This window comes from Aythya marila, assembly GCF_965140915.1.
Source record: "Aythya marila genome assembly, chromosome: 7".
NCBI classification, from domain to species: Eukaryota; Metazoa; Chordata; class Aves; order Anseriformes; family Anatidae; genus Aythya; species Aythya marila.
Window position 1 is genome coordinate 17,131,496 of NC_139048.1, and position 26,266 is coordinate 17,157,761.

General features: G+C 35.3%; 1 protein-coding gene across 2 annotated transcripts in view; it reads right to left on the reverse strand.

Moving 5' to 3' along the window:
- Positions 1-10,321: 10,321 nt before the first annotated feature.
- The window catches only part of HECTD2 (HECT domain E3 ubiquitin protein ligase 2), a 34,372-nt gene continuing 18,427 nt past the window's right edge, over positions 10,322-26,266 (reverse strand). For both annotated transcript variants that reach the window (XM_082765332.1, XM_082765331.1), the window contains 11 exons: positions 24,640-24,736; positions 23,611-23,718; positions 22,450-22,582; positions 20,477-20,565; positions 18,932-19,090; positions 18,369-18,443; positions 17,279-17,366; positions 16,914-17,020; positions 15,612-15,727; positions 14,717-14,860; positions 10,322-12,870 (listed from right to left, as the gene is read on the reverse strand). In XM_082765332.1, the coding sequence (XP_082621458.1) occupies positions 12,750-12,870; positions 14,717-14,860; positions 15,612-15,727; positions 16,914-17,020; positions 17,279-17,366; positions 18,369-18,443; positions 18,932-19,090; positions 20,477-20,565; positions 22,450-22,582; positions 23,611-23,718; positions 24,640-24,736 (1,237 nt within the window). In that variant the 3' untranslated portion in view covers positions 10,322-12,749. The remainder of the gene's footprint in view (positions 12,871-14,716; positions 14,861-15,611; positions 15,728-16,913; positions 17,021-17,278; positions 17,367-18,368; positions 18,444-18,931; positions 19,091-20,476; positions 20,566-22,449; positions 22,583-23,610; positions 23,719-24,639; positions 24,737-26,266) is intronic.

Genomic DNA, 26,266 nt, shown 5'->3' on the forward strand with positions numbered 1-26,266 from the left:
CTAAAAATTACATTTACAAATCTCTCCGTATGCTATAGAAGCAGCAGAAATTCTAGGATGTCTTAAATTGCACTTGGTCATACAAAATTGTTATACAATGGATGTGAAGCTGACTGAAATATTGAAAAGTAGCAGTAAAGTATTGTTTATAAAGTCTCCTGTTCTCACACAGGAAAATGCAAGTAAACTGTCATCATGAAATAAATCCCATATCTAATGGGAAAGACAACCATGTCAAAGATGCTGAAGCTTCCCTGCTTGCTCCACTTAGGGGCTGTCCAGATTGCGGGATCAGCTCCTGACTCTGCAACAGTCCTCCCTAGAGAAAAGGCAGTATCCTTGGAGAAAATCATCTCTTGAATGGGTTAGAGGCCAGACAAGGTCTTGTTGCATGAGGCTTATGGTGCTATATAAGCAGCTAATAACAGACTGGAGAATATTGTGTTGATATTACAATAAAACATATGTCATTTTCTGAGTCCAATAATAAAAAAAGAAGTTGGAGCTATGTAATTATGGGAACAATTTACCATGATGGCTTTTGCAATATTTTCTTTATCATCAGCGAACAAGGCCTTTCAGGCTTGTTGTTTTTGTTATTTTTGCACATCGCCCAGGAGAATTTCACACAGAGAAATGAATAACCATGGTACTTTAGTTATTACAGTTATCACACAGTGCAGAATGCTCTTCCATTTCCAGCCCTCTCCTGTCCTCTGCTTAGGTCATTCCTCTCTTTACAAGCAAGAAGGACAGTTTCGAGCAGGAACCTTGAGCATGGTTAATACTTTAGTTTAGCCACCAAACCAAAACATCTTTATAAAACAAAGATTGAGATCAAATCCAGTTAAAGTGCAGTAGGGATTGTTCTATTTCTCCAAGATGAGGCAATACTGCCCTGTTTCACTCTGAATCAGGAAGGAAGCCTGTATTCCATTTGGACCTGCTTAACAAGAGCAACCATTGGAGTGATAGACCTCTTGCACCATTCACAGTGGTGAGAGAACAGACCTGCCTTTCACTGCTTCAGTGCCCTCACCTCCAAAAATGAGAGTCCCAGGCTCACTCTGCCTGATGCAAACCATGGATTTAGGAGCGGCTGGGCTACAGGCGACCCAAATTCAAGTTCTACCCTCGGGAGACTTGACTGCCAATTTCCCCCATCACCAGCAAATGTCATGACAACCTGAGAGCTGAATAAAAAGGATGGAAAGGCACAACACCACCCTTGCTTTTTAAATCAAGCTGCGGAGAGACCATATTTATGAGCTGAAGTTACCCATTAAATATTATCAGTAGTTTTGGATCACGCAAAACCTCAGGTAGATTCTGAAGATAGAGGGGAGAATTGCTATAATTTTGAATAGTCATAAGTATGCAGGAACCTGTAGATAAAATTTATGGATACTCTATCAAATGTAATTTCTAACGTACTTTATCTTGCTGAACAAATTCGGACATTTGCTATAAAACTAAGTCGTTAGTGAAATAAGCATTACACTCTTGGCTAGATCTAATATTGAAGGTAAGGAGTGGTTACAAACTAGAACACTGCCCTGGAGTTACCTCTTGTTTTTTAAATCCCTTCAGCCAAAGCAATCCCGTGCTCAGTTTGTGGTCAGTCTGGGAACAGCACCACTACCAAAAAAAAAAAAAAAAAAGAACAAACAAAAAACCAATACATGCACACATGCAGAAAGCACATCCACACACAAAACCACCAACCCCTTCCTCCCCCCAGAAAAACAACCTTCAGTGCACAAAAATAAACTAACTGTTCTTCATTATATATGAGTGACCAAGGTGTGTTTCTGTTTTCTGTGGTTCTTTCTTCACAAGCCACCTATAAGCTAGTCAGTCGAGGGAAGTGATTGTCCTGCTCTACTCTGCACTGGTGCAGCCTCATCTTGAGTACTGTGTGCGGTTCTGGGCACCACAGTACAAGAAGGACATTAAACTATTGGAGAGTGTCCAGCGGAGGGCTATGAAGATGGTGAAGGGCCTGAAGGGGAAGATGTATGAGGAGAGGCTGAGGGCACTGGGCCTGTTCAGCATGGAGAAGAGGCTGAGGGGAGACCTCACTGTGGCCTACAGCTTCCTCACGAGGGGGAGTGGAGGGGCAGGTGCCGATCTGTTCTCTTTAGTGACCAGTGATAGGACCCGTGGGGATGGAGTCAAGCTGAGGCAGGGGAGGCTCAGGCTGGATATCAGGAAGAGGTTCTTCACTGAGAGGGTTGTCGTGCACTGGAACAGGCTCCCCAGGGACGTAGTTTCTGCACCAGGCCTGTCGGAGTTTAAGAAGTGTTCGGACTGTGCACTTAGTCACATGGTCTGAACTTTTGGGTAGACGTGTGCAGTGCCAGGAGTTGGACTCAATGATTGTTATGGGTCCCTTCCAACTTGGGATATTCTATGATTCTATGATAAGCAACTGAGGGAGACTGGAGAGTCTGTTACTCGGTTGTACTAGATATAATGCCCAACATATATCAGCATATGATAATACAAGACATCTTTATTTAGATGCTTTGCACTAGACTAATACTCAATAACTGTAAAGAAGCTATGATATAAGCTATACTTTTTATTCTTTTTATATTCTTTTTATACCATTGCTTTTAGGTTTGATAAACTATGGGAAAAAATCTCTGCTATCTATTACTGATTAACAAAAACCTCTAAGAAATTGCTGCAGATGTTGTTTTCTTATCATCTTCTATAATTAAGACAAATGAAATCATGATAACAACACTGCACATTTCCAAACCAGCCTTGATTTATAAAGCTTAAAAAGTTATCAGCAACTTGTCAGTAGCATCTGATTCCTCCAAAACTCAAGAATCCCCTGCTTCACATTTTTCTCCTTTGATTCCTGAGTTGAAAAGATACTGGGGTGCAAATTGGGCGGGGTCATCACAGAGATACCTACATGCACCTAATTAAAGGGTGCTAATTGCTGAAATTTAGCACACCAGGGCTTTGCATTTATGACATTTTTAGGACAGCTACATGCCAACACACTAAAGAGCATGAACAAGCAAAACCTAAAAAAGGCAGATAATAGGTGGGAAAAAATATCTTTCTTCAAAAGAAATGACTTGCATTTGACCTACTAATCCTGTCAATTTGGTAACAGACTACATTTTAAACTTCTTTGCTCACCTCCACTTACCAATTTCTACCAAAACTTAGTTGAACAAGGACAGGAAATCAAACAGAATACAGGCAACATATTTAGAATGCTTCAGCTTGTGTGTAGCCTTCACTGAGTGGCTGACATTAACAAGTGTCTCCCACAGCATTCTCCTCAAGAAACTGGCTGCTCTTGGCTTGGACTGGCGCACGCTTCGTTGGGTTAGAAACTGGCTGGATAGCCGGGCCCAAAGAGTCGTGGTGAATGGAGCCAAGTCCAGTTGGAGGCCAGTCACTAGTGGCGTCCCCCAGGGCTCGGTGCTGGGGCCGGTCCTCTTTAATATCTTCATCGATGATCTGGACGAGGGCATCGAGTGCACCCTCAGTAAGTTCGCAGATGACACCAAGTTAGGTGCGTGTGTCGATCTGCTTGAGGGTAGGAAAGCTCTGCAGGAGGATCTGGATAGGCTGCACCGATGGGCTGAGGTCAACTGCATGAAGTTCAACAAGGCCAAGTGCCGGGTCCTGCACCTGGGGCGCAATAACCCCAAGCAGAGCTACAGACTGGGAGAGGAATGGTTGGAAAGCTGCCAGGCAGAGAAGGACCTGGGAGTGATGGTGGACAGTCGGCTGAATATGAGCCAGCAGTGTGCTCAGGTGGCCAAGAAGGCCAACGGCATCCTGGCTTGTATCAGGAACAGCGTGACCAGCAGGGCTAGGGAGGTGATCGTCCCCCTGTACTCAGCTCTGGTGAGGCCGCACCTCGAGTACTGTGTTCAGTTTTGGGCCCCTCGCTACAAGAAGGACATCGAGGTGCTTGAGCGGGTGCAGAGAAGGGCGACGAAGCTGGTGAGGGGCCTGGAGAACAAGTCCTACGAGGAGCGGCTGAGGGAGCTGGGCTTGTTCAGCCTGGAGAAGAGGAGGCTCAGGGGCGACCTTATCGCTCTTTATAGGTACCTCAAGGGAGGCTGTAGCGAGGTGGGGGTTGGCCTGTTCTCCCACGTGCCTGGTGACAGGACGAGGGGGAATGGGTTTAAGTTGAGCCAGGGGAGTTTTAGGTTAGATGTTAGGAAGAACTTCTTCACTGAAAGGGTTGTGAGGCACTGGAACAGGCTGCCCAGGGAAGTGGTGGAGTCACCATCCCTGGAAGTCTTCAAAAGACGTTTAGATGTAGAGCTTAGGGATATGGTTTAGTGGAGGGCTGTTAGCGTTAGGTTGGAGGTTGGACTCGATGACCTTGGGGTCTCTTCCAACCTAGAAATTCTGTGATTCTGTGATTCTGTGATTCTGTGAAGTGCTAATGATCCCACAATGAAAAACTGAGAAGCATGAAAATATCTCAAGCAAAGGGCTGCAGCCAGCTCTCTGCACCACTGGCACTGTGCTGCCAAGTGAAGCACACTGCCAGCTCCCACACGGCAGCCTCAGCAGGGGCTCTGTTACAGCAACAGGCTGTGACACTGGCTGAGCAAACACTGAGGTCTCCCAGAGCATTGGAATCAGGCTTGGTTAAAGATCGGTCCATTTAGATCAACTTGAGAAATATTGTTAACTCTTTAGCCTTCAAAATGTTTTCCAATTGGGTGGGTTTTCATATGGCCCAAAACAAGGCTAACTTTCTTTCTCATCTCATAAATAAGGCTTGACCATTCCATTTATATCTGAATCCTGAAAATCTAAAAGTATGTGAAACCCATCACCACCAGAAAATAGGTAAACATGGGCTACAACAAGATTAATAGGAAAAAAAACAAAAACAGGGAAACACCCCCAAGGTAACTCAGATAAACTAGTAATAAGAAAAAGGAAGAAGAGATCAAATTATAGTTTGATTTTATTTGGCTTAATGACTGATCTGGAACTTGTAGAGTTATCCCACATGACTTTTTCTCTTAGGTCTCAGAAACAGTGACTTTCTATTCTTCCCTCTGCCACTACCCTGAACCATTCTTTTTAAACAAACAAACAAGGTGCAAAGACATTTACAAGACTGAGCAGCAACCTTGGCACAGAACTCTTATGTCCTTTTCCAGCAGCTTTATCTATGTGTTCTTCATTAATATGAGAATTAATGAGAATCACTCTGATTTGTGTAGATGCACTGCAAATAGAGGATTGACATTGCATGTAGCTAGGATAAGGACTGATGAGAGCTAGTCGCATAACTCATGTTTAATTTCTAAAATGGCTCTTAAATTACCCTATGTCTTAAGAAAGTACAAAGCTAAACCTGAGCTCTAAACCAAAAAAAGGAGAGAAAATTTAAGTATGTCACAAATAGCCTAAAGGGAAGATTCTGTAATCTAGGGAAGTTCAAAGTGAAAGCTTCTATTTCTTTATCTTGCTACAATTACATCTCAGTTGTATTATGAATGACAGTAGATCTCAAAGACAGTGAAAGGCAGCATTACTGTGAAAAGGACACAGATTGTTGCTATAAGTAATGACAGGAGAAATTAGCCAGGGATTGGTTATGCTGCATGAAAGTAGTAATTTCTTCCTCATGGTACACCTACAACTATGAAAATTTCAATTGAATGCATGATTAAGCATAGCATCTGTGCTTATGTCATATAATTATTAAGCTCTGCTAATAAAGTTAGCAACAAATAAATTAAGAAAAGGGCAAAAGAAACTGAGAGTACCTTTTCACCATAAGAAACAAAAAAAAGATTTATCAGTTGGTGCCCCAACGAGGAAGTGAAAATCACATTATTTTTTTCTTTTTAAGAAGATATGAAAAATGACACAAGCAATGACACTGTCAGATTCACAACTGCAGTGTATGAAATGTGTCCATTGCAGTTACAAATGAAATAAACACATACATACAGCTAGCACACAGGGAGGAAAAAATCAGACAAAGCTAAAAAAAATATATATATATATAAGTTTAATATAAAAACTTGCTCTTATTGCATCTTTATTTGGTTACACACCAATGCCAACAGCAGCTTACACAAAAAACAAACAAACTCAAAAAACAAACAAACAAAAAAACAACACAAACAAACAGGGAATGAGAAACTGAAAACACAGCTTTCAGCATAGATGAGTTGATACTGTCTGAAGAGCTTTGGTTAGGATGATGTTTAGTTTTAAAAGCAGGCACAAGAAAATAAAACTGTCTTCTAAACTCATTTCACTGAGATTTTAGTCCTATGCGTGAGTCTTTTGTCAAGAAAATAGACTATTGAAGAAAATGTTTGAAAGGAAGAATTAATGGGTATTAAATATTTTAGTACAAGAAATAAATTTTAAAAATCTGTAGGCATGTGGAATCCATTACCAGTACGAACTTGGTGAGCATGGGTTATGAGATGACCAAGAGAACAAAAGCAAACATCCCCTCAGAAATTCAAGTACAGCTTTGCCATAATACCCCAGGGGATTGCAGCCCCTATCTTGCAACTAACAGAGCAAAGTAATTATTAACTTGGAATCATTTTCACAGACTTACAGTAATCTCCAGTAGCACTACTGGAAAGAGTTTTCACCTTCCAGAATATGCAATTTCAGCTAATAGCTTCATGCTTTTAAGTCAATATACAAAAATATGATATTGAATAAATTCTAAACCCTATAATACCACCACCCAAACCAAAATGCAATTAGGTTCTTTATAAGCAGCAGACACAAATTAATGTTATTACTTTACAAGCCTCAGACTGCATGAATATCAAGTGCTTTTGGTGCTTGGGAAAGCTTTTCTTTCAATGTAAAAATTTATAACAAAAATCAGAATAATACGCAGAGCATATTATTCATTTTAGTGTAACCAGACAATTCTGTAAGGCATGATACAGTTGTGCACATAGAAAAATACTGGTTTACTTAAATTTTAGATTTCTTACCTGATATGGTAACTGAATTAAAATAATTCCAGTTCTTAATACTCTTTAGGGGAGCAATCAAACAGTTAAATCATTATAAAAATTAAATCTAATTAATTATAAAGGGAATAAACATAGATTTGCGTGACTAACGAGCATTTCTACAGAATTATATGAGAAGGTCAGTTTTCTCTTCCACTAGTGTCCACATTTTTCCTCTGCTCCCAAGATTTTTTTTCTTGTTTCTGCATTGTTCTGATCCACCCTTTTTTCTCTTTGTCTTTACATTTAGTCTTTTTACTTCCTAGAAAAACACCATAATAGTAATTTTTGCTTCCATTTTGTACTTTTACCTTTACCATCCCCCATCCAATGGGGGATGGAAGTCATCAATTGGTACATGAAAGCAAACCGGGGAAAAAAAAAAAAAAAAGATTAAAAAAGCAAGAAATCACTCAACACCCTCCCTCCCCTTCTTGCTTTTACTTTGTTATTTATTTCAAAACAACACTTTTTTCTTGCCAGCTACCTTTCTCTCTGTTCTTAATAGAGAAATCAAAAAAGTCCTCCACAGTTCCCTCAAAGTCAGTAGGTGGCTACAAAGAAGTGATGTGTCTTAAGAGGTGTAAAATGATTTTTCTAGGAAAAACACAGAGCTGCAAAAATTAATCTGACCAAAAATCTAATAGGCTAAACAGAACACTGAAAACTGATAAAGCAAAATGGTGAATGTACTCTTATTTTTATGATGGCTTGATATAAATCATATAGAAAGAGGAGAAATAGCAATTACTCAATTAAAATGGAAAGCTATCTGCATTGTCCCAACTATTCCTCTTGCGAAAATCAGAGATGAATTTGAGATTCTGTGCTTTCTTTCTCATGTATTAAAGTCATCTCTATTGTACACCAGTAACATTCATCTTCCATAATTATTTTTCCTGTTAAAGTAGTGAAATGCTTGAAAATGAGTATGGCGCATTTGTTATCACCAAATATGTCCTGTAAGCTAATTTCAAAATCCGAGCAGGATACTCCCCCATCTTGGTATCCAGAAAGACTTGGGAAAAGATCTCTTATGAAGTAGGTAAATGAAATGACAATATTGTGTTTTCTGTTTACACTGGCATAAGTGACTACCCTATCAATCCATCCTTCCTGCTAATAACTGAGGCCAGCTATTTAAACTTCCAAACAGTTTACATGCTGCCACCACAGTCCTTATAAATAAGTCCTTATAAATAAGGTTTGAGGTGACCTAAAATCACTGGAAGACAACCAAAACCAAGACCCACGTGTTTAGTCCACAGTCTTCTTAATGACTGTACTTTGACTGCTTTCTATCCAGCTGCATTAATTGTCCAGAAGACAGAACACTTTCAGTGCCTGCTCTCCACTCTATCACTACTGAATTAATATTCTGGACTACTTAACTAGAGCAGACTCTAAACAAACATTAGGTAAGCTTGTTAATTGACAAGATGGTTTGAATAACTTGCACACAGTTACAAATATTTCTGTTCCAATAATACCTACAGATACCAACTGAGACTGGACTGTTATTATTATGGTGTGATAGCAGTCAAAGATGCTAGTGCAAAGCTACAAAGGATTCAGTGAGAACAGGTGCATTTCTCCTGGTTAGTAAGAAACTGTGTTCTGGAGTCAAAGCACCATATAAGCAAGAAGCCCTTAAATTAAACCTGACTAAAGTCTTATATCTATATGATCTAGGACAACTTTCATTGGAAGAAAATAGTGCATCAGAAAATTTGTTCATCACTCGCTAAAAATATCGAATCATAAATAATAATGCAAACAAGAAAAATGGTAAATGAAGTATTGCTGTGGTAGAACTTAGGTCCTAAAAGATGCAACAAAACCATTAAGGCATATAACCTAACACCTACAGGTATTATTTTGCGTTAGTATTATAGAAGATTCTAATACCTAACCTATGTTAGGAGCTGTTCAATTTACATGAACTCCAACCCTTCCAGATTTAAGGAGCAACTACTCTAACATCTCTTCAGAGACGCAATCTCTCCCTCTTCCTTGACCTCAGAGTTCTTTCCTACATGTACATTTGTAGAACAAATTACTTTTGAACCAAATACCTATTCTACAGTTAGGAATGCACCTAAATATCCAGGAAATATCTAACTACAATAACCCTTGCCATACCTGTTCCCCTGTTATATTTTACATAACACGATGGGGGTTTAAAGGCCTTAGCAAAAATTTAATTAACCATTTGAAATGTGCATATTTCCAGGTGCCCAATTTTACTCATGAATTTAACAACAAAATCCAGGCGACTATGAATTAGAACATTTCTAACGCATGCAAGTGAAGCATCTGTGGCAGGATGCCAAGAAACTTCACCAACACATATTACAGCACAGATTTTGAAAAAAAAAATTGTAATGGAATGGAAAATTACTTGACCCAAACATAAAAGAGAAGCTATCTTGGAAGAGATCTAAGTGCTCTAACAGGAAAAACAAATACTCTTACAGTCTGCTACTTATGACATGCAAATTGGCATTAAGGAAGCTGTCAGATCTTTCAGATTTATTTCTTTATTTAGGGAAGGATTCTGAAAGAATATTAATTGTCACATCTGTGAAAAATAAGAAACATAGGATTTGGTTTTGGAGCAAGTTAGCCAGTCCCACCACCAACTGCAACCACAGAGAAATACATTTATAACTGTCTCCTTAATATTTATTTTTAAAAATTGTATTCTAAAGAATTTTTGTATTTCTAATCTCTACTATTAAGAGGAAAGTCTGACTTCTAATTAAGTAGTTTTGATCCTCATCTTTGCTGCCATCTGTAGGTAGCTCGAGTGGTATGAAGGAGACCAAGAATCTGGTCAGATATTAGTCCTGTGATTAGGACTAATAGTAGCTATGGGAAAGCATGATGTTCTTGCTCCCTGTCCCTCTTGATTTAAATGTTAAAAGTAGCTGGTAAAAGACAGAACATGCAATAATTTGGCTCTGTCTCGCATTGTACCTCAGAAAAATCTTACAACTGAGGGAAACAAACAAAAAAAAAGATAAAAAAAAAAAGATTTCGGGATCCACTATTATACAACATTGTTACACCATGGTTTACACTAGAAGACTTGTAATTTTGACTGTATATATGGAATACACTTCTGGGTGTACACCTGGTATTATAAACTTCGTTTCCTTTTCAGTAAGCCATACAATGTTTTAACCAAGTTGTAATAGTAAAGAAAAGTTTTCAAAAGAAAAATAAGACAAAATAACGGATTTAGATCATGTTTTCAAAGCCATTAAGATCCATTTTGGAAATCTGAAATCAAATAAGACCAGAAATTGAAATACTTGATTTAATGACTGCACAACTTTAATACATAAAAATAGATACTTAGAAATGAACAAATTTATACAAACCAGATTTCTTTTGTACATTACAAAACAATGATGGAGATAAAAGAAGAGATTTGCTGGATTACAGGGCAAGACAAAAGAACAAAAACCATCGTTGAAGAAAATTTTTAAAATGATCAGGTTTGTTTCATAAATACAGTGCAATGCTTTCATTTAACAAATACAAAATTTACTGTTTAATTTATCAACACCAGGAAATATATAAAATGTCATTGACTCTTATTTAAAAACTGATGCAAATACAATAGTTTGTGTTTTGTTTTTCTTAGAATTCTGAGGTAATTTTACACAGTAAAATAATAAAAAAAATTAATAAATAAAATTAAACCCAACACAAAGTGCAATTTAGTGAAAATAAGAAGATAAAGCTTTTATTTTTAACAATAATACATAATTATTAAAAGTGGGTTTAAACCATAAAAAAATATTTTGGCTAATTTGCCATGTTTTCAGGTAAACTGTATAGTTATTTATTCATAAGCTGACATTCTACTAATCCAGTTCTACAGAGAGAGGAAAGGGAGGTGTTTGTTTCCAAATTTGTTACCTACATCCACATTCAAGTGTTAGCTTCAAGCAATTTTAAGTGTGCCTAGTGCAGTGGTGAAAGTTTTATTTCTTAACATCTGAAATCCTCTAAATTCAAAGCTTCATTTGAAAGAAATAACGTACAATGTACAATTTGGAAGTGCTGCTTTTAACACTTTCCATGCTAATTTAGTTTCATTACAAGCTGAAATCAGTGGAAATTTTAATATTGATTTCAAGGAAAGCACTATGAATAGAATGGCAAATATTTAGAAATACCCTACTATTCATCTCTCTGTTAACAAAATAGTAAAATCACCAGTACCTTCTCTCTAGGAAACAAAACGAAATAAAATTTGCACTTAGATATTGAAGAAAATTCACAACAGCTTTGAAACTACAAATTAGGAAAATTAATTAGTCGATTGTGTGAAAATCTGTTGGTTTTATGTAAATTATATATGAAGGGAAAACAAGAATGTAATTTTACTCTTATTAAGTAATTGAGTACAGACACTACAATCTATTTAAGCATTCAACTCCCAGTAGAAGTCAACAGGGAAAGCTGGCAATTTGAATGCCTAAATATTCTGAAAGATCTGGGCCTCATTCAGATGAAAGAAAAATCTATAGAACATACAGTAGCTATTCATATAAAAAAATACTATACTGCATGCTGATAAATTCTTTCTGTTTAATGAATAAAACCCAGACTTATAATTACACCTGCAATTTAGAACTAGTTTCTTCCCCAGCTCCTAATTTACTAATTCAGAATACTCATATCAAGAACTGTTTTCATGTTGTTTGTGCAGTAAAAACACAAAACGTTGTCTTTAAATGCTGGCCCTCAAGTCAATGAAAGCTTCAACATTCTTCTGAAATGCTATTGTATTCACTCGTCATAGCTTATTTAAGACTTTTAACAAAGTTGACGAAAAATAATAGTACAACAACTATATATTAGCTTTTCATTTTTGGAGATTTAATTTTTTTTCCCTGAACTATTTCAACATTTGCAGAATTTACTTTAAATATCTAGTTTGGTTTACCATGACACTATAGTAAATCTGGTTAGTTGCTGTCAGTTCCAAAGAATGAACCTACAAGTTGCTTAATATCTGTAGTTTGGCCTTGAGTTCCCTCAAGCTGAAGAAAGTACTTTTTAACATTCTTTGTACAGTCAATCCTGTTGATCTGTAAAAGCTGAATATTGAACACCTAAAACCTCTTATTCATAAAAAATAAATCTTTAGCAGTAAATGGCACTATCAAAACCCTATTTGTTCACAGGCAGTTATTTACATGCTTCTTAGACAGCCTGTTTAGCTGAGAAGGAAAACCAGAATATTAAAACTGCATACATTTTATAAAGACTAAAATTCCTATTTGTCTTTGTGAAAATATGGCTACATGCTGTAAGTTACATTCTTTTATACTATTCACGTTAATTGAAAACATTCTACCACTGGGACTAGGTAATAAAGAAATATTCTATATATCATTTCCCAGTGGGATATATGTGATGTAAAGTAATTACAATTAATGATAAAGTGCTATTAGGAAAAACAGAAACAAACTATAACTTTGAAATTGTCTTCGTCATGTTTCTTTTATCAAATAGACTAGCTTTTGTATGAAGAAAACTACTTTCTGTGACAAAGCAAGCAGTAAATGTATTGCCATTAAGGAAAAAACATACACTTCATATTTAAAAAATATATAAGTTGGGTAAGACTTGCACAGTATCAAGAGACATAACAAAAAGCTTAAAGGCACAATTAGAAGAGAGTGAGTGCTACATAAAAATGCTGTTCTTAAGTATTTGATTTTATTCTAGACCAAACCCCTCTGCATTTGAAATTCCAATGATCAACTTTTGCTTCAATTCTTTCTTGTTCTTGTAAGGAGGGAGACAAAGCTGGTTGAAGCAAGTATGGGCCACTGGTAACCTAAAACAAAAACAAAACCATCCTTTTATTAAGTAACACAACAGAAGCAGGGCACTGCCATCTGCCTACGTATTTCTAGTTACATAAGAAACCGTGTACAAGAAATATTATAAGTAACAACACTATTGGTCACATGCACCTGAGGTACTCAGGTAAAATTTGTTTGCTTGTAACTCTCACCCCTTTGCAAGTTGCAAATGTCTTCTGAAAGCTGAGATTGAATACATATATATTGATTGAAACGCTGGAAACCATGCTCTGCACTTGGAAAGATTATTCTGATGAAAACAGTTATTCAGCCAGTTGACCTGAAGCTCCACCTGAAACTTGGAATTAACCCAATGCACTGAAAATTTTCTAAAAACTCTTGTCAAGTTTAAAATCAAGTTAGATTGTAAGTTTGTGATTTTAGTAAGCTCTCTAGTTCCATTTATATTTAGTTTGGCATTTGATCATTAGCAAGTATTGTTGAAAGAGAGTGAAACCCCACTCCAGATCTGGAGATACAAACTGTTTTTATCCCTACTTTAAACAGGGAAGCAAACATCTGTTAAACAGACTGGAGTCCTGCTTCAGAATTTGGCAACTTGGGAAACTGGAATTGATTTGGATCTGAATGATTTGAGAGTTCTTACGGCTATTAGTGTCTTTGATCCTATTGTGTGAGCAATACGATGTCAACATGCTTATGGTCATCATTGTAGAGGCCATCTAACTGAAACAAACATCTTGCAGCACAGATCTACATAATTTTAAAATGTACATTATTTTAAAACATGTTCTTAGTTGCAAGAAAGAACAATTTGCAGGAGAATGAACTTAAACAGAGATTCAATGCTGACTGATTTTTCTTCATTTCTGCTCATGTCCCTTTAACATATTACTGGAACCAGTTATTGGCCAATTAACTAAAGCATTAGAAATACCACAATAATTAGATAAATTTTATTTGCTTGTTTTAAACCTGATTTCATCTATGCCTTTTTTTCAGCTCTCCACATAAAACTCCCCAGAATTTTGTCTATAAAAATGTATTTCCTTTAAAGTATTTTGACCACCTTAAAAGTTTGAGAAACATAGGTAAAGTCAACAATTACTGCTTAGCAGTGAGCTCCAGACCAGTAAGTATTTCTATACAATTTTCCAAGTTGTTTAAACTGACTTTCTCCACTACTGAAAAGGAGAATACTGGCTGGAAGGCATGAGGAATTTTACAGTTCACTTCAGTACAAAATAAAAGGTTACCAGAAGCATAAGAACTTGGCATGAACAATTTAAATTTCATGATGAAGTTACAAGGCTGCTTCAGTCCTATTTCATATGAGCAACCTCTGTATCAGCTATACACTTACTCACCAGAGACCCTAAAGGAATGCTACATCTTTTCCAGGAATGCAAATCAAAATTCTTATTTAGACCATCAAGAAAGAATGCAAGGCGTTTTTTGGTAACTGCAGGGACTGCTATTCATAATGACAAAACAGACTCAAAAATTCAGAAAAAAAGTCATGGTGATTCACCCTCTATTTTCATTTGCTCAGCTGTCATGTTGGGAACAATTAAACAGTTTCTTAGAATTAAAACATTTAAGGAAACTTCAAAGATAAAGAATTCATGGACTCAAATGTAAACACTGACTGAAGAATTGAATTTGTATTAGACGATCATCAACTAAATTTATGTTATCAATAGATGAGTTTAATAACATTTTAAAGACAAATTAATGGAGGTCATGCAGTTTCTCCCTTATACTCTTTGCTCTTCTTCAAAAAGACACTCAAGAGCAGTAAGGACTCTCAGGAAATAATTTAAGACCAAAAATTAAAAAATAAAATAAAATACTTGCCAGTTAGTTGATGTTTCACTCTTTGAAATCTTGAAATTCAAATCAGCCATGCCTCCCACAGGTACCCTGTCACTTCCTGTAGCAAAATGTAGCAGCTTCTTTTGAAGGTCAAGAGAAAATCCAAGTACTACATCCCAAAAGTATCTATGTTCAGGGTCAAAGGAGAAGAAAATGGTTTAAGATGCAATATCCTGCCAAAACAGCATTAGTATATAACACAACTGCATGTATATGATAAATTGACACTTACCAGAAACTGAATAGATGTAAAACAAAGGGCATCAATATTATCCTAATATGCAACGTTAAATAAGTTCCTAAGGACTTAACAAGTACAATAATATTTTATGAATTTTGTAATTGTGTGTTGTCATGTGATGACAAAACACCCTTTTCTATTAAAAAATCTGTTTTATTATATTATTATAAATTTTATAATTATATTATTATAATATAATTATTATGTATTATTATATTATTATAAAATTTCTATTAAAAAGTCTAAGTTATTAGTATATATCTCATTATTAATTGGAATTGGGAGGAAAACAAATTAGAAAACTGGATAATAAGATTAAAGACTTGGATTTCACTGTATAGGATTTGAAACTACCTCCATTTGCAACTTACATCACTTTTAATGTGTCCAGCAAGACACTATACTATTAAGGTTCTAATTCTTCTTATTTATATAGTATATTTGTTTTACTGTGTCTAAAGACACTAATTTAATAGCATCTTTGCCTCATTTGGAAATAAGTTTTTTAGCGTTTCAATTATTTATGATCCATTTTCAGAATACACTTGAATAGGTTATTCCCAACAGTCTACCATGCAACGCTGCTTTTTAAGTCCATAATTTGAATGAGAAAAAAATATATTAGATCAAGCCTACCGTATAGTGAGATCAGTTTTCTGGTAGCCCTCATATTGAGTACTTCGCTGTAAAGCAGACATATCCAGTTCAGGACTACCACATACAAGAATTTCAACTTCTTCCGGACGAAGTAGCTGTCAGAAATTAAGTATAAAATATTTAATATTCATTTAAGTTGAGAAATAAATAAATAAATAAATATAGCATTACTGAAAAATTAACAGGATATTACTGAATATAAGTTTATAAATTAACTGGATACATATTGTTTTTCTAGAAAAATGAATTCCTTAGAACTTGAAGGAATCTTTTATTACTGTATATTGTAAAAAGCAAATTACTGGATAACATTACATTTTAATGCATTTCTATTGTTTCTCAATTCCTTTTCATTCTTATATTTATTTCAATGACTGGCTTGTCTTCAGATTAGATTACAAATATGTCATGAAAAAAAATTAAGGTTTTACATATGGGATTCAGAGAGAGCGTTTTGATCTCTCTCTCTCTTTTTTTTTTTCATTTTTTTTATTTTAATGTCCCAATATAGGTTGATAAGTAGTAATTACTGACAGAATTTACTTTTAGGCGTGCATAGTTTTGTGCCAAGCAAGTACATTTAACTGTAAATCATGTTTCACAACAACTAAACTTACAACAGTAGAACCTACTTCTGACTTGTTTACTACACCATCTTTTGCAAGCATGAAAGTACTTCATGGCATTCCAAGGAAGTTTCGGGAAGGAGAATGAAAATCGACTGCAGTTAGTCACATTTCACTTTGCTGCAAGCCTGTCATACTTGGATAATTTCAAAGGAACACAGAAATTCTCATGAAAATTGTAATTGTCTCTTCTTTCTCTTCCTGCACAAGGAATGGCATAAAATACAAAAGACATTCCAAAAGCCCAATAGGACTGTATACACAGAAATGTTTAACCTCAATCTCACTGAAAGCTCTTCCTGCAAAAAAGTAACATGGCTTTCAGAGCAGTCACTGTAGAGTGCACGCACATGTTTGCACTACTGCTCATAACTGTAAGAAATTCAGAGACTCTCAATAAACAGATACAAGAGCCTGTAATTTGTCTGTGAATACCAGCTGATAAACTTAACTTGTGGAGCTTTATTTCTCCATAGTGTCCTGTTAAAAAAGATGACAGTTGGTTGCCCACTTAATTTCTCCTGTTCAACTATATTGATTACTCAAGATGCTTTATGAATGCTAAAACCATCTAAAGCAGATATCAAGAATAACATACATAATTTAGATCAGTCATTGCCACCTATTTGAAACAGAAGTGATATTTTATTCTTACCAGTAATGCATATGAAGCACAGACGCTATGAAATCCATAATAGAAAGCTGCAAATTGTTTGTAGATCGATTTGTTGAGAAGAAAATCAACATAAAGCTGCACATATTCTAAGAAAAGAGAAATATTTTCTTTTGTTACAATGCAATGATTTTAAATAACATTTTGTTTGCCCTCTAAAATTGTACTGTATTAATAAAAATGAATGAGTTTTAAACTTACGTACTACTAAATTGTTAGACTTAACAGGAAACACCACAGGAATTTATTTCTCATATTTTGTTAAATAAAACCTAGGTTTACAAAAAGTAAAAACAAGGATAAATTTAAATCTACCACATGTGTGTCATTAATATGTATTGAAATACCTTTCCTATTCTGATTTGTGACTGGAATCTTATCTCCATTTGGCTTTAGGTTATAAGACTTTATAACACCAAATTCTTCCTGAAAAACCTGTAGAAAGAGAAAAGTCAAGTTCAGTTCTGGAAAATAAATTCAGATACTCACAGAGTACAAAGCTTGTATTTATTGCTCCATGCATCTCCTGTCTCTCTTCAGCACATGCTGTAATCCTGAGGGGCTTTGTTTTACTTGTTTGGTTTTAGTTAACTAATACAGTTTTCAATAAATTGCTCAAGAAATTGTTATTCAAAGCAGAAAAATTTTCCCTATTAAACAGTAGCATATCAAGCTGCAGACTGTGGAGCCTCAAAGTGGAAGGAGAACATGCCTAAGAACAATTTAGTTGTATCAAAAATAATTAAGAAGGTATTTCTTGCACTGTAATTCACCTAGCAACTCAAAAATAGCTGCTTTTACAAAAAATCTCTTATAGTATTATAATAATGTAATTGAAAGCTGAAGCAAAAAAGGTCAATACAAGTCCATAAAGCAGGATGAAATTTTAATAAATACATGTGTCCTAAAACAACAAATAAATGAAAAAGAAAGACTTTCTTGATTGAATAGAAATACAATCATTTCTTGACTGTTACACATACACGTCTGGCAAAACCATCATACCTTGAACAGGCAAGTATAGTGAAAGTGAGATTTCCTAGGCAAAACATGTAGAATAACAGGAGTGAGCTTTGTCAAGCAACTGGGTCAGACAGAAAAAGAATTGTCTTGCAGACAGATGAATTCCACAATCAGGTAGGTCACTGACTGCAATGCATTAGTGTCAGAGCAAGTTAAGAGCTGGAATTCTAGCAGCAGCTAGACATGGGACCCCAGCAGTCAATGCTCTGATCCACTTATGCTGTCAAGCCCCGTAATGGAACCAGACTCTGTGCACCAAGTACTAGACTGGTTCTTGAAGCAAGCTTTAATGCTCACTCAGTTGTACACCAAACAATAAGCAACCACACACAGTTGTCAACCACTCCATTGCAGAAATATTGGTAAAATTACTGAACTAGTCTGAGAATCACTTGTAGTTGAGCACTTAATGACCTGAAAGGTTGAGTAAAAATCCTCTTCAACATTGCCTTCGTAGGACAGAAGTTCATTCAGTCCATGGGCCAATTCCTACAACATGAACACAAACCCTTTAGTGAACCTACAAAAGTAAATGATGTATTTGCAAGAATATGCAAAAATCGTTCTTTATAAAGAAGCTATCTTGGAAACGGCTGCATCTTCAAAACGTACACCACTTAATCAGCATATTAGAAGTGCCTTTTTTTTTTTTTTAATCATAAATTTAAATTTTTTCCTTTTACTATGGAAAGGGTATCTAGAACATATCAAATGTTGCTATTCTAACTTCCAGAACACCTATAAAAATTCTGCAATACTTGCAACACAAGGAGTATTTATGTTTTTGGCAGCAAAAATAGAGACTGTATCAGCTGGTGCTAAAAAAGGGTGTTTGTAAGAATTCCAGACTGTTTCAAAGCATTAAATAGAAACAGATAATCAATAGGTAATTAATAGATAATAATGCCTCCCAAGCATTAAATATAAATAGAACAGGTTCTAAGTCACCAATTTAGCATCTAAAAAACAATACTTACAGGCATAATCTGAAACAAGTCATCCAATGTAACATCACAGATGCCTACAAGTGTGTTATGATCACATGGAACAATAGGAGGACTCAACAATTTCTTGTAACAACAAGGTGGGAAACGAATATCCAAGGTGATGCTATTATAGACAGCAAGTCCCATAAGCTATATGGGTCAGATGTTAAAGGCAAAAAACCACACATTTTCATTATAGTTAACATTTTAGGTAACTTGGAAAAAATATTTAAAATTTTAACTGAGCATACTCTAGCATATTCTAACATACTAAAACTGAAGTAATTTAAATTTATTTTGGACTGGCATTATTTTTAACACAATTTTGTGTTACAATTAAGCAATAGTTCAAATGGTCAAATGAGGCATACTGCCAGAACACTTGAAAATCTCCATCATATTCTATACCAGCATTTCCTGAATAAATTGTTCTAATGTATTGTTATGAAAAATGTTTTTTTCTTTTTTTTTTTTTTTTTAAAGAAAACTTTATTTTTAATCCCCAAATTCCAAAGAACACTCAGTATAGAAAATTTTATTTGAAATACATCTAAAAGCGTTATTACTAACCTGCACTGGCACTACAGCTTATCTGCTAGCACACTTAGGTACACCTGGTGATACACAGGTCTAGAGTCCGGGCAAAGTAGATGGGGATAGAATAGAGCAGGCTATCATTCAAGCTTAAAAAGACATATGTAAATATAAGAAACAGATTCCTCCTCTTAGGCTTGTGCTTGTTACTACCAGACTCGCTATTACAGCCTACCATACTCATATTAAGTAATACTGAATAGCTTAAATTTTATGTACTGCACCTCATCATTTGTTCATTTCATAGCAGGTACGTTATCCTTAGCAAACTGTCACATAAAGCTATTGAGGACTATCTGAGAAAATGCCTTCCGTGTCCTTAAGTTGTTTAAAGAAGGCATAAACAGCCACAATGACAGTTACCCGAACTAACACTTCATAGTACAAATTTGAAATTAATACCAAAAATTAGAAGAATCCAGTTCATGATTCAGCTTCCCACTAGTAAAATGGGGGCATCATCACCTCATCTTAGTGGATTTATAAGCATGTATTATCATTAACTGCACGCATGAGGACTTCATAAATTAGCACATCAGAAAACCTAGGAAAACGTCTTATGCCATAAGGCTAAAAAGAAGCCACATACTGATCAATAGTAACTTAAAATATTAATGCACCCAGGCTCATTTATGTTTTTATTTACTGAATGGAACCCGGAAGTGAAGTATATAAAAATTACAACTTACATACAAAAAACGTTGCATGTGCAATCTTAATTGTACTATTTTCTGACTGTAAAATGTACCATGTATCTATATCAATCATTTTCTTCCATTTTTTTTAGGCTGCTTCCTTGAATGGCTTTTTCTTTACACATTTAAAATTCAACACACTTGTACATACATCAGGATGAATTCTGATTAGATCTTCCTGCCTTATTTTGTCGCTGTAATTAAATCGCTGCTTGTTTAGCACTGTCATGAGGACATAAAAGGATACAGCTCCAACCAGTCGGAATTCAGAATAGTTATCACACTTAAAGCTGCTGAACCAATGGCAACGTGAGTCCTTGTGGTACGTGAACATACCTGTAGAAGAGGTAAGTTGCACTTCACCAACCCTTATCTTTAATAAAAGGTCACACAAAACCATTCTTTTTTTTTTTTTTTTTTTTTTTTTTTTTTTTTTTTTTCTTACACACGCATCTTTAAGTGCTTCTAAAAGTGCAGATCTCCAGGCTGGTTCTCAGTTCTGTGTCATCCCTTCTGCAGCAAGGCCCTATGCAACAGATCCTTGGGCAAAGGCCAACAAGAGCAGTTCCAGCCCTGAAGCAGGACTAAGCCCATCAGCCCTGGCCATGTACTGCATTCTTAAATAAGCACCTCCACTTGTGGATATTCTACGTGGTTTCTATGCATTCTGCTTCGCCACTGTACTTCCTAACCTGTACAGCCAAAAAACATATCTGTCTGATCAACTATTTTATTGCTGCAATGTAAGCCCATCTCTTCCTACTTTTCTATACCAATAGCAGATGACAATCTTTAAAAACATTGGCATGAATCCCACAACACAAATACCATAAACTTTGTTTCATATTAATCTGTCCAAAAAGTATTTTAAAGAAGATTAAAAAAAACACAAACACACTAAAAAAGCCACCTGCTGGTCTAAGTAAAAAGCTAGATCCTACCAAAATCATGACTGTAATGTCGTTTGACTGCTATTTGCTTCAGATACAAAACATACCATTTTAAAGAGTAAAAGAAGGTAAAAACCTACACAGTGAAAGCCACATAACAGCTTTAAGATGCCTAGGCAAGATGCATTTATTTCTCTGAGAAGCAAGACAGTTACACCCTAGATTGAGAGTGCACTAACAGTGAAATCCACTTTATCAATGCATAACTACATTAAATAAAATGCAATGACTGCTTTTAATTTGTTGGAATTGAATACACTGATAGTTTAATATTGTTTTCACAGCCAGCATAGAAACCAGAGCCCTGAACAGTTCTAAGGATGTCGTGTATGTAATTGCTCATCTCATTTGGGTTTGAAGATAAAGCTGGGGAATAAATTATTTAAATGAAAATCAAACTTCTTTGAATTAAAACAAAACAAAAAAAACTCCAACTGATGTCTCAGGGATATATGGTCTTTATGGAAACAGAGACAGAACTCTGCCTTCAGATGTGCCGTTTTTTACTACAAAGATTTTCTCCCAAAAGATCTATCTTTCTTTTTTGAAATTTGGTCCAATGAGGAACGCATAACAAAAAGTTTAGACAAGGCCTTCACCAGAAGCAGTTGAATATTTGCATTTAAGGACTGAAAGATGGCAGTGACACTGGAGCAAAATAGGTCTCAAACCCCATTTACTAGTTACCCACACTGAGACAAAGAATGCATTGTAATACACATGGGGCAGGCAACTGAGTCTCTGGGTTGAGCTGGAAACACTGCAACACAGCAGATACATCAGGGGAAAAACTTCAAGAAAAATCAACTGCTAGTCTTGAATCCCCCCATACTTTCTACTCAGCATGCTCACTAACATGAGGATACTAACAAACCAAACCCATTGAGCCTCCAGTTTCTGAAACAAGATTTAGCGTGATTTAAGTATTAAAAAGCTGAATCCCACTTTTAATTCCAAACCTTTCCATTGATCAGAGATTTGTTCACTAATTGTTATACCACTGAAATGAAATGTCAATGTTTCACCAACACTTGAAACTCCCTGCCAAAAGCCAAGACCTTCCAAGCTTTTCAGAACTTCCCACTCTCTTCTGCTGTCATCTATGCCAAAAGGTCTTCCCATCTATATTTATGACAGTTTTAACTTGCCTGCTTTTATTTATTTAACATCAACAAGTAAGTGGTCTAATACTGGATTAACGAAGAATTCTTATCCATAACTGTTTTGATATTTTAAAATCAACAGATTTTCAAATTGTATTTAAACTCACCATAGTCTGGGTGAAAAATCTGACGAATCAGAAGAAGAAACCATTCTTTTGTCAGGCCACCCATATCAAGACCAGCTTCTCCTACAAATGTGACTTTCAACTTCTTTTTCAAATCTGCCCTCTTCCTTGCTAGCTATTACAAAATAGGATGGGGAAAAATAGAGAACATTTAACATATTATCAGTGCTTCCAGTCATAAAGAACAAATCTCTTTGTATACCACTCTTGCTTTGTTTATTGCATCACCTCCCACTAGTAGGTGAAACTCTTTAAGTTGTTCTTGGTTATCTCAACGTGGTAAATAAAAATACTACAATGCCTGAGAGACAGCAGTATCACCACTGAGTTCTTCTGTCTTAGAAAAAGAAGCTAAAACAGGCTTTAATCTAGGCAAAAAAAAAAGTTTAAACTTATGTTTTCCGCACATAAACAATCAGAACTTATTTGGTCTTGTTTTGTTTTCAATATTTGGACTTCTTTTTCAATACTATCAGGATGTTTTTAGTGTTGAGAAGCAGTGGGGAACTAGATTTCATTAAATAATAATTAACAAGTTTATGTGGATACTGAAGAATCGCCTACTTCAATGTACACATCTGTCTCTCAATTCTAAAAAAGGAAAAATTACATTCAAGAATGAGGAATCAGTTAAAATTATGATAAGAGGTTAAGAAAAGAAAGCCTATAATAATTGTTTTAAGATAGAGAAGCTAGTGAAGGAAAAGAAATAAAAAGTATTCTGGGAATTAGAACAGAACAAACTCATCTAGTGACTAGATGATCAGTCATTATTTGTGCTCCTTATCATGGAACTAGATCCTACATAATCTGATAATTATGCACTTTACTCTTAAGACAAAAATTGCAAACACACACACACACCACGTGGTATGCAAGCATGCATCTTCATTAGGAACTTAACTATGGAAAAGTATAAGAACAGAAAATAAAGTTCTGATCATCTGCATATATTATATTCTGATCAGCTGCAAATATTATCTGCAGCACTGCTACTGTGAAAAAGTAACTCCGTTTCTTTTATTTTGTATTATAGATATATGTATTCCCTATCTTAGCACAGGAATATTTAAATATGATTTATCAAATCTAAATGAAATTGCTATTTTGCAGCAACACATCACTGAACTACGTTTTTAATACCTCATCAAGTGAATCACTAACAAGGTGCGTCCTCCTCACTTTCACATTTAGGAACAACATATTCATGTCAGGTTTCTGTCTGCGAGAGACTTTATCCACAAGGCTTTGCTATTCGAATGAAAAAACATCATACATGTCACATCTTCATTTAAAAAACAAAGTACCACACTTATTAAGTTTAAGAAGTCCTTAGTATCTTGCATTAAATTACCCTGATACAACAGATGCTTCAGTATTTGCTAAGAGATACAGAGGAATGTCATTTCTTTTTGACTGCAAACATCATTCACACTATGTGAAATTATCAGGATATATAACAAGCAGGTGGCAATTGCATGGCAAACTTTTAAACTCCCAAAATAGTTAAAAACAACCACAAGATTCCAGAGGCTGTCTGATGCTTCACTTAGCTATTCACAACATACATCTAGCAAACAATGAACAGATTAAGTGGTGCTGCCACATCGAGCACTGAGGAAAACAGTAACTCCTAGCACCTGAAGAAAGTTATCACCAATAGAGGCAGACAAAATCTCTTTCAAAAAGCAATAGGTTGCCCAGAAGCAGTACCTCTTCTGTGATTTGTTATGTTTTGGTCTTCCACAACATCACATCTTCATGGAATGAAATACGAAAGAGACCAAAATTCTTTCTTCCTTAATTACCTAGTCAATTTAACATGCTGGTTTCTTATCAAACACAGTTATGTTGATCTGGTTTCTCCAGAAGTCAAAAAAAACCAACACAAAACACAAAAGCCAACAACACATTTACTGTAACTTTCTCCATGACGCTGATGTTTGTAAGCATCTTAAAACAAAGCATGTTAAAATAAAAAATAAATAAATATTGAGAGAATCCTGCATGGACATTAGTAGGCTAGTAATAGAAAAATGGCTCGAGTTCTTTTTTTCAGGATAGGCCAATATATCACAAGTTGTGATGAAAGGCTGTATGGAATATTTACCTAAGAAAAACTGATAAGATACCAATTTATTAGACACAACCATTTATCATGAAATGACTTACTCGTGCAATACTTATCATCTGTTGTTCTGAATCCCTTTGAATAATAACCTTTTTTGCTGCTATAGAAATAATAAATGGATATTGACAGAAAGAAAACCTGAATGACAAGAGAAAAAAAAAAGATAAAATTTCATTTTTAGCAACTAGCATAGTACTTTCTTAAGAGAAGAGGAGAGAATTTTTACATTACAGTTCAGTAACTACCTTCCCTCTGCTGACATTGATTTGGAAATAGCTGCCGGGGTTTTTGTTTTTTCATTGTATACATAGATAATCAATTCAGTAGAACTCAAATTGTTTAGTTATAAATACTACTAGAAATTCTACTTAGCAATAGAATAATACATATCCTGAATATACTATTATGTTTATCACCTATAGACGTAATAAAAAGCAATCTTCAATAATAGATGGCAAGAAGTGTTTTCTGCTTTAAATACTAAATTTTAATTGCTACACTGAATTAAAGTAAGAATATATTATTTAATACAAACTAAACAGTTATCTCAGTATAGCATTCATTAGTACACAGAAGTATTTCTGTTTTGCCTTATTTTCTGCTCTGATTTTCACAAAATACTGATTTTCTACAGATTCGTCTGATTTAAGCCAGGGCTACAAATGCTCGGGACTTCTAAAATATCAGATTACAGCTACATTCCACTGCAGTCAAATATTACTAACAATTTTGAAAACCTTCAGAAATCATTACGGTAAAAGATTTACTTTACTTGGTTACTTCAGTAAGTTTTTTGTTGATTAGCTCATGCATCACCTAGCAGAAGTTCATACTAAGACACCCGGAGCTTCAGACTCTGTGTGCATCTTGAATCCAGACTCTACATGTGCACCCTGAATCCTGCCTGCGAGGAGCTCCGGATTCTAATGTCTTTAGGAAAGAAAGAAAATGAGGAAAAAAGATTCTCAGTTGATCTGCTGGAAATCCTAACACAAAATGTTTTACCAAGCAGTGTCAACTTATTTGGAAGAACTGTGTATTTCAAAATACTTTATGTGCAAAGTAAGCTGGGACTTATTCATACTGGTCCTACTTAATACTAAGCATAGAGCCTTGAATTATTTTTTTTATTATTATAATTTTAAAGTTAAACAATACAGATTTATAGGCCGTAAAATTGGGAAAAAAATATGGCTCTCACACAGTACAAGAACTAAACATATTTTAAGAATAATACAGCTAGTCTGCATTACTTCCAAAGCTATGTATCACACAAACTTTGTTTTGATATATACCCCATGTCCCAGCGAGCTGAAAAGAACTGGAGCAGGTGGAAATCTCACAGCCCTTTTATAAGTTTGGATGTGGGTGCCAAAGCAGCCAGATGGTGCCCATGCAAAAAAAAAAAAAATCAAAAAAAAAAAATCTGAAGCTCAGCAGTATACAGATTCCAATGCTTTGAGACTACTCAAAGACTACTGTGCATTTATTGCTATCATGTCTTTTTCTTTTTTTTTTTTTTCCCCTCCTCCTTCCCAATCAGATTTTAAAACTTAACAGGAAGATTTAATGCCTATTTCTCCACATTTCTAGATCATACTTGTGGCTGCCTTGAGCCTGTAAAGGTTTAAGTTTCATGTAAAAGAAGTGAATAAGACTGATTTTACT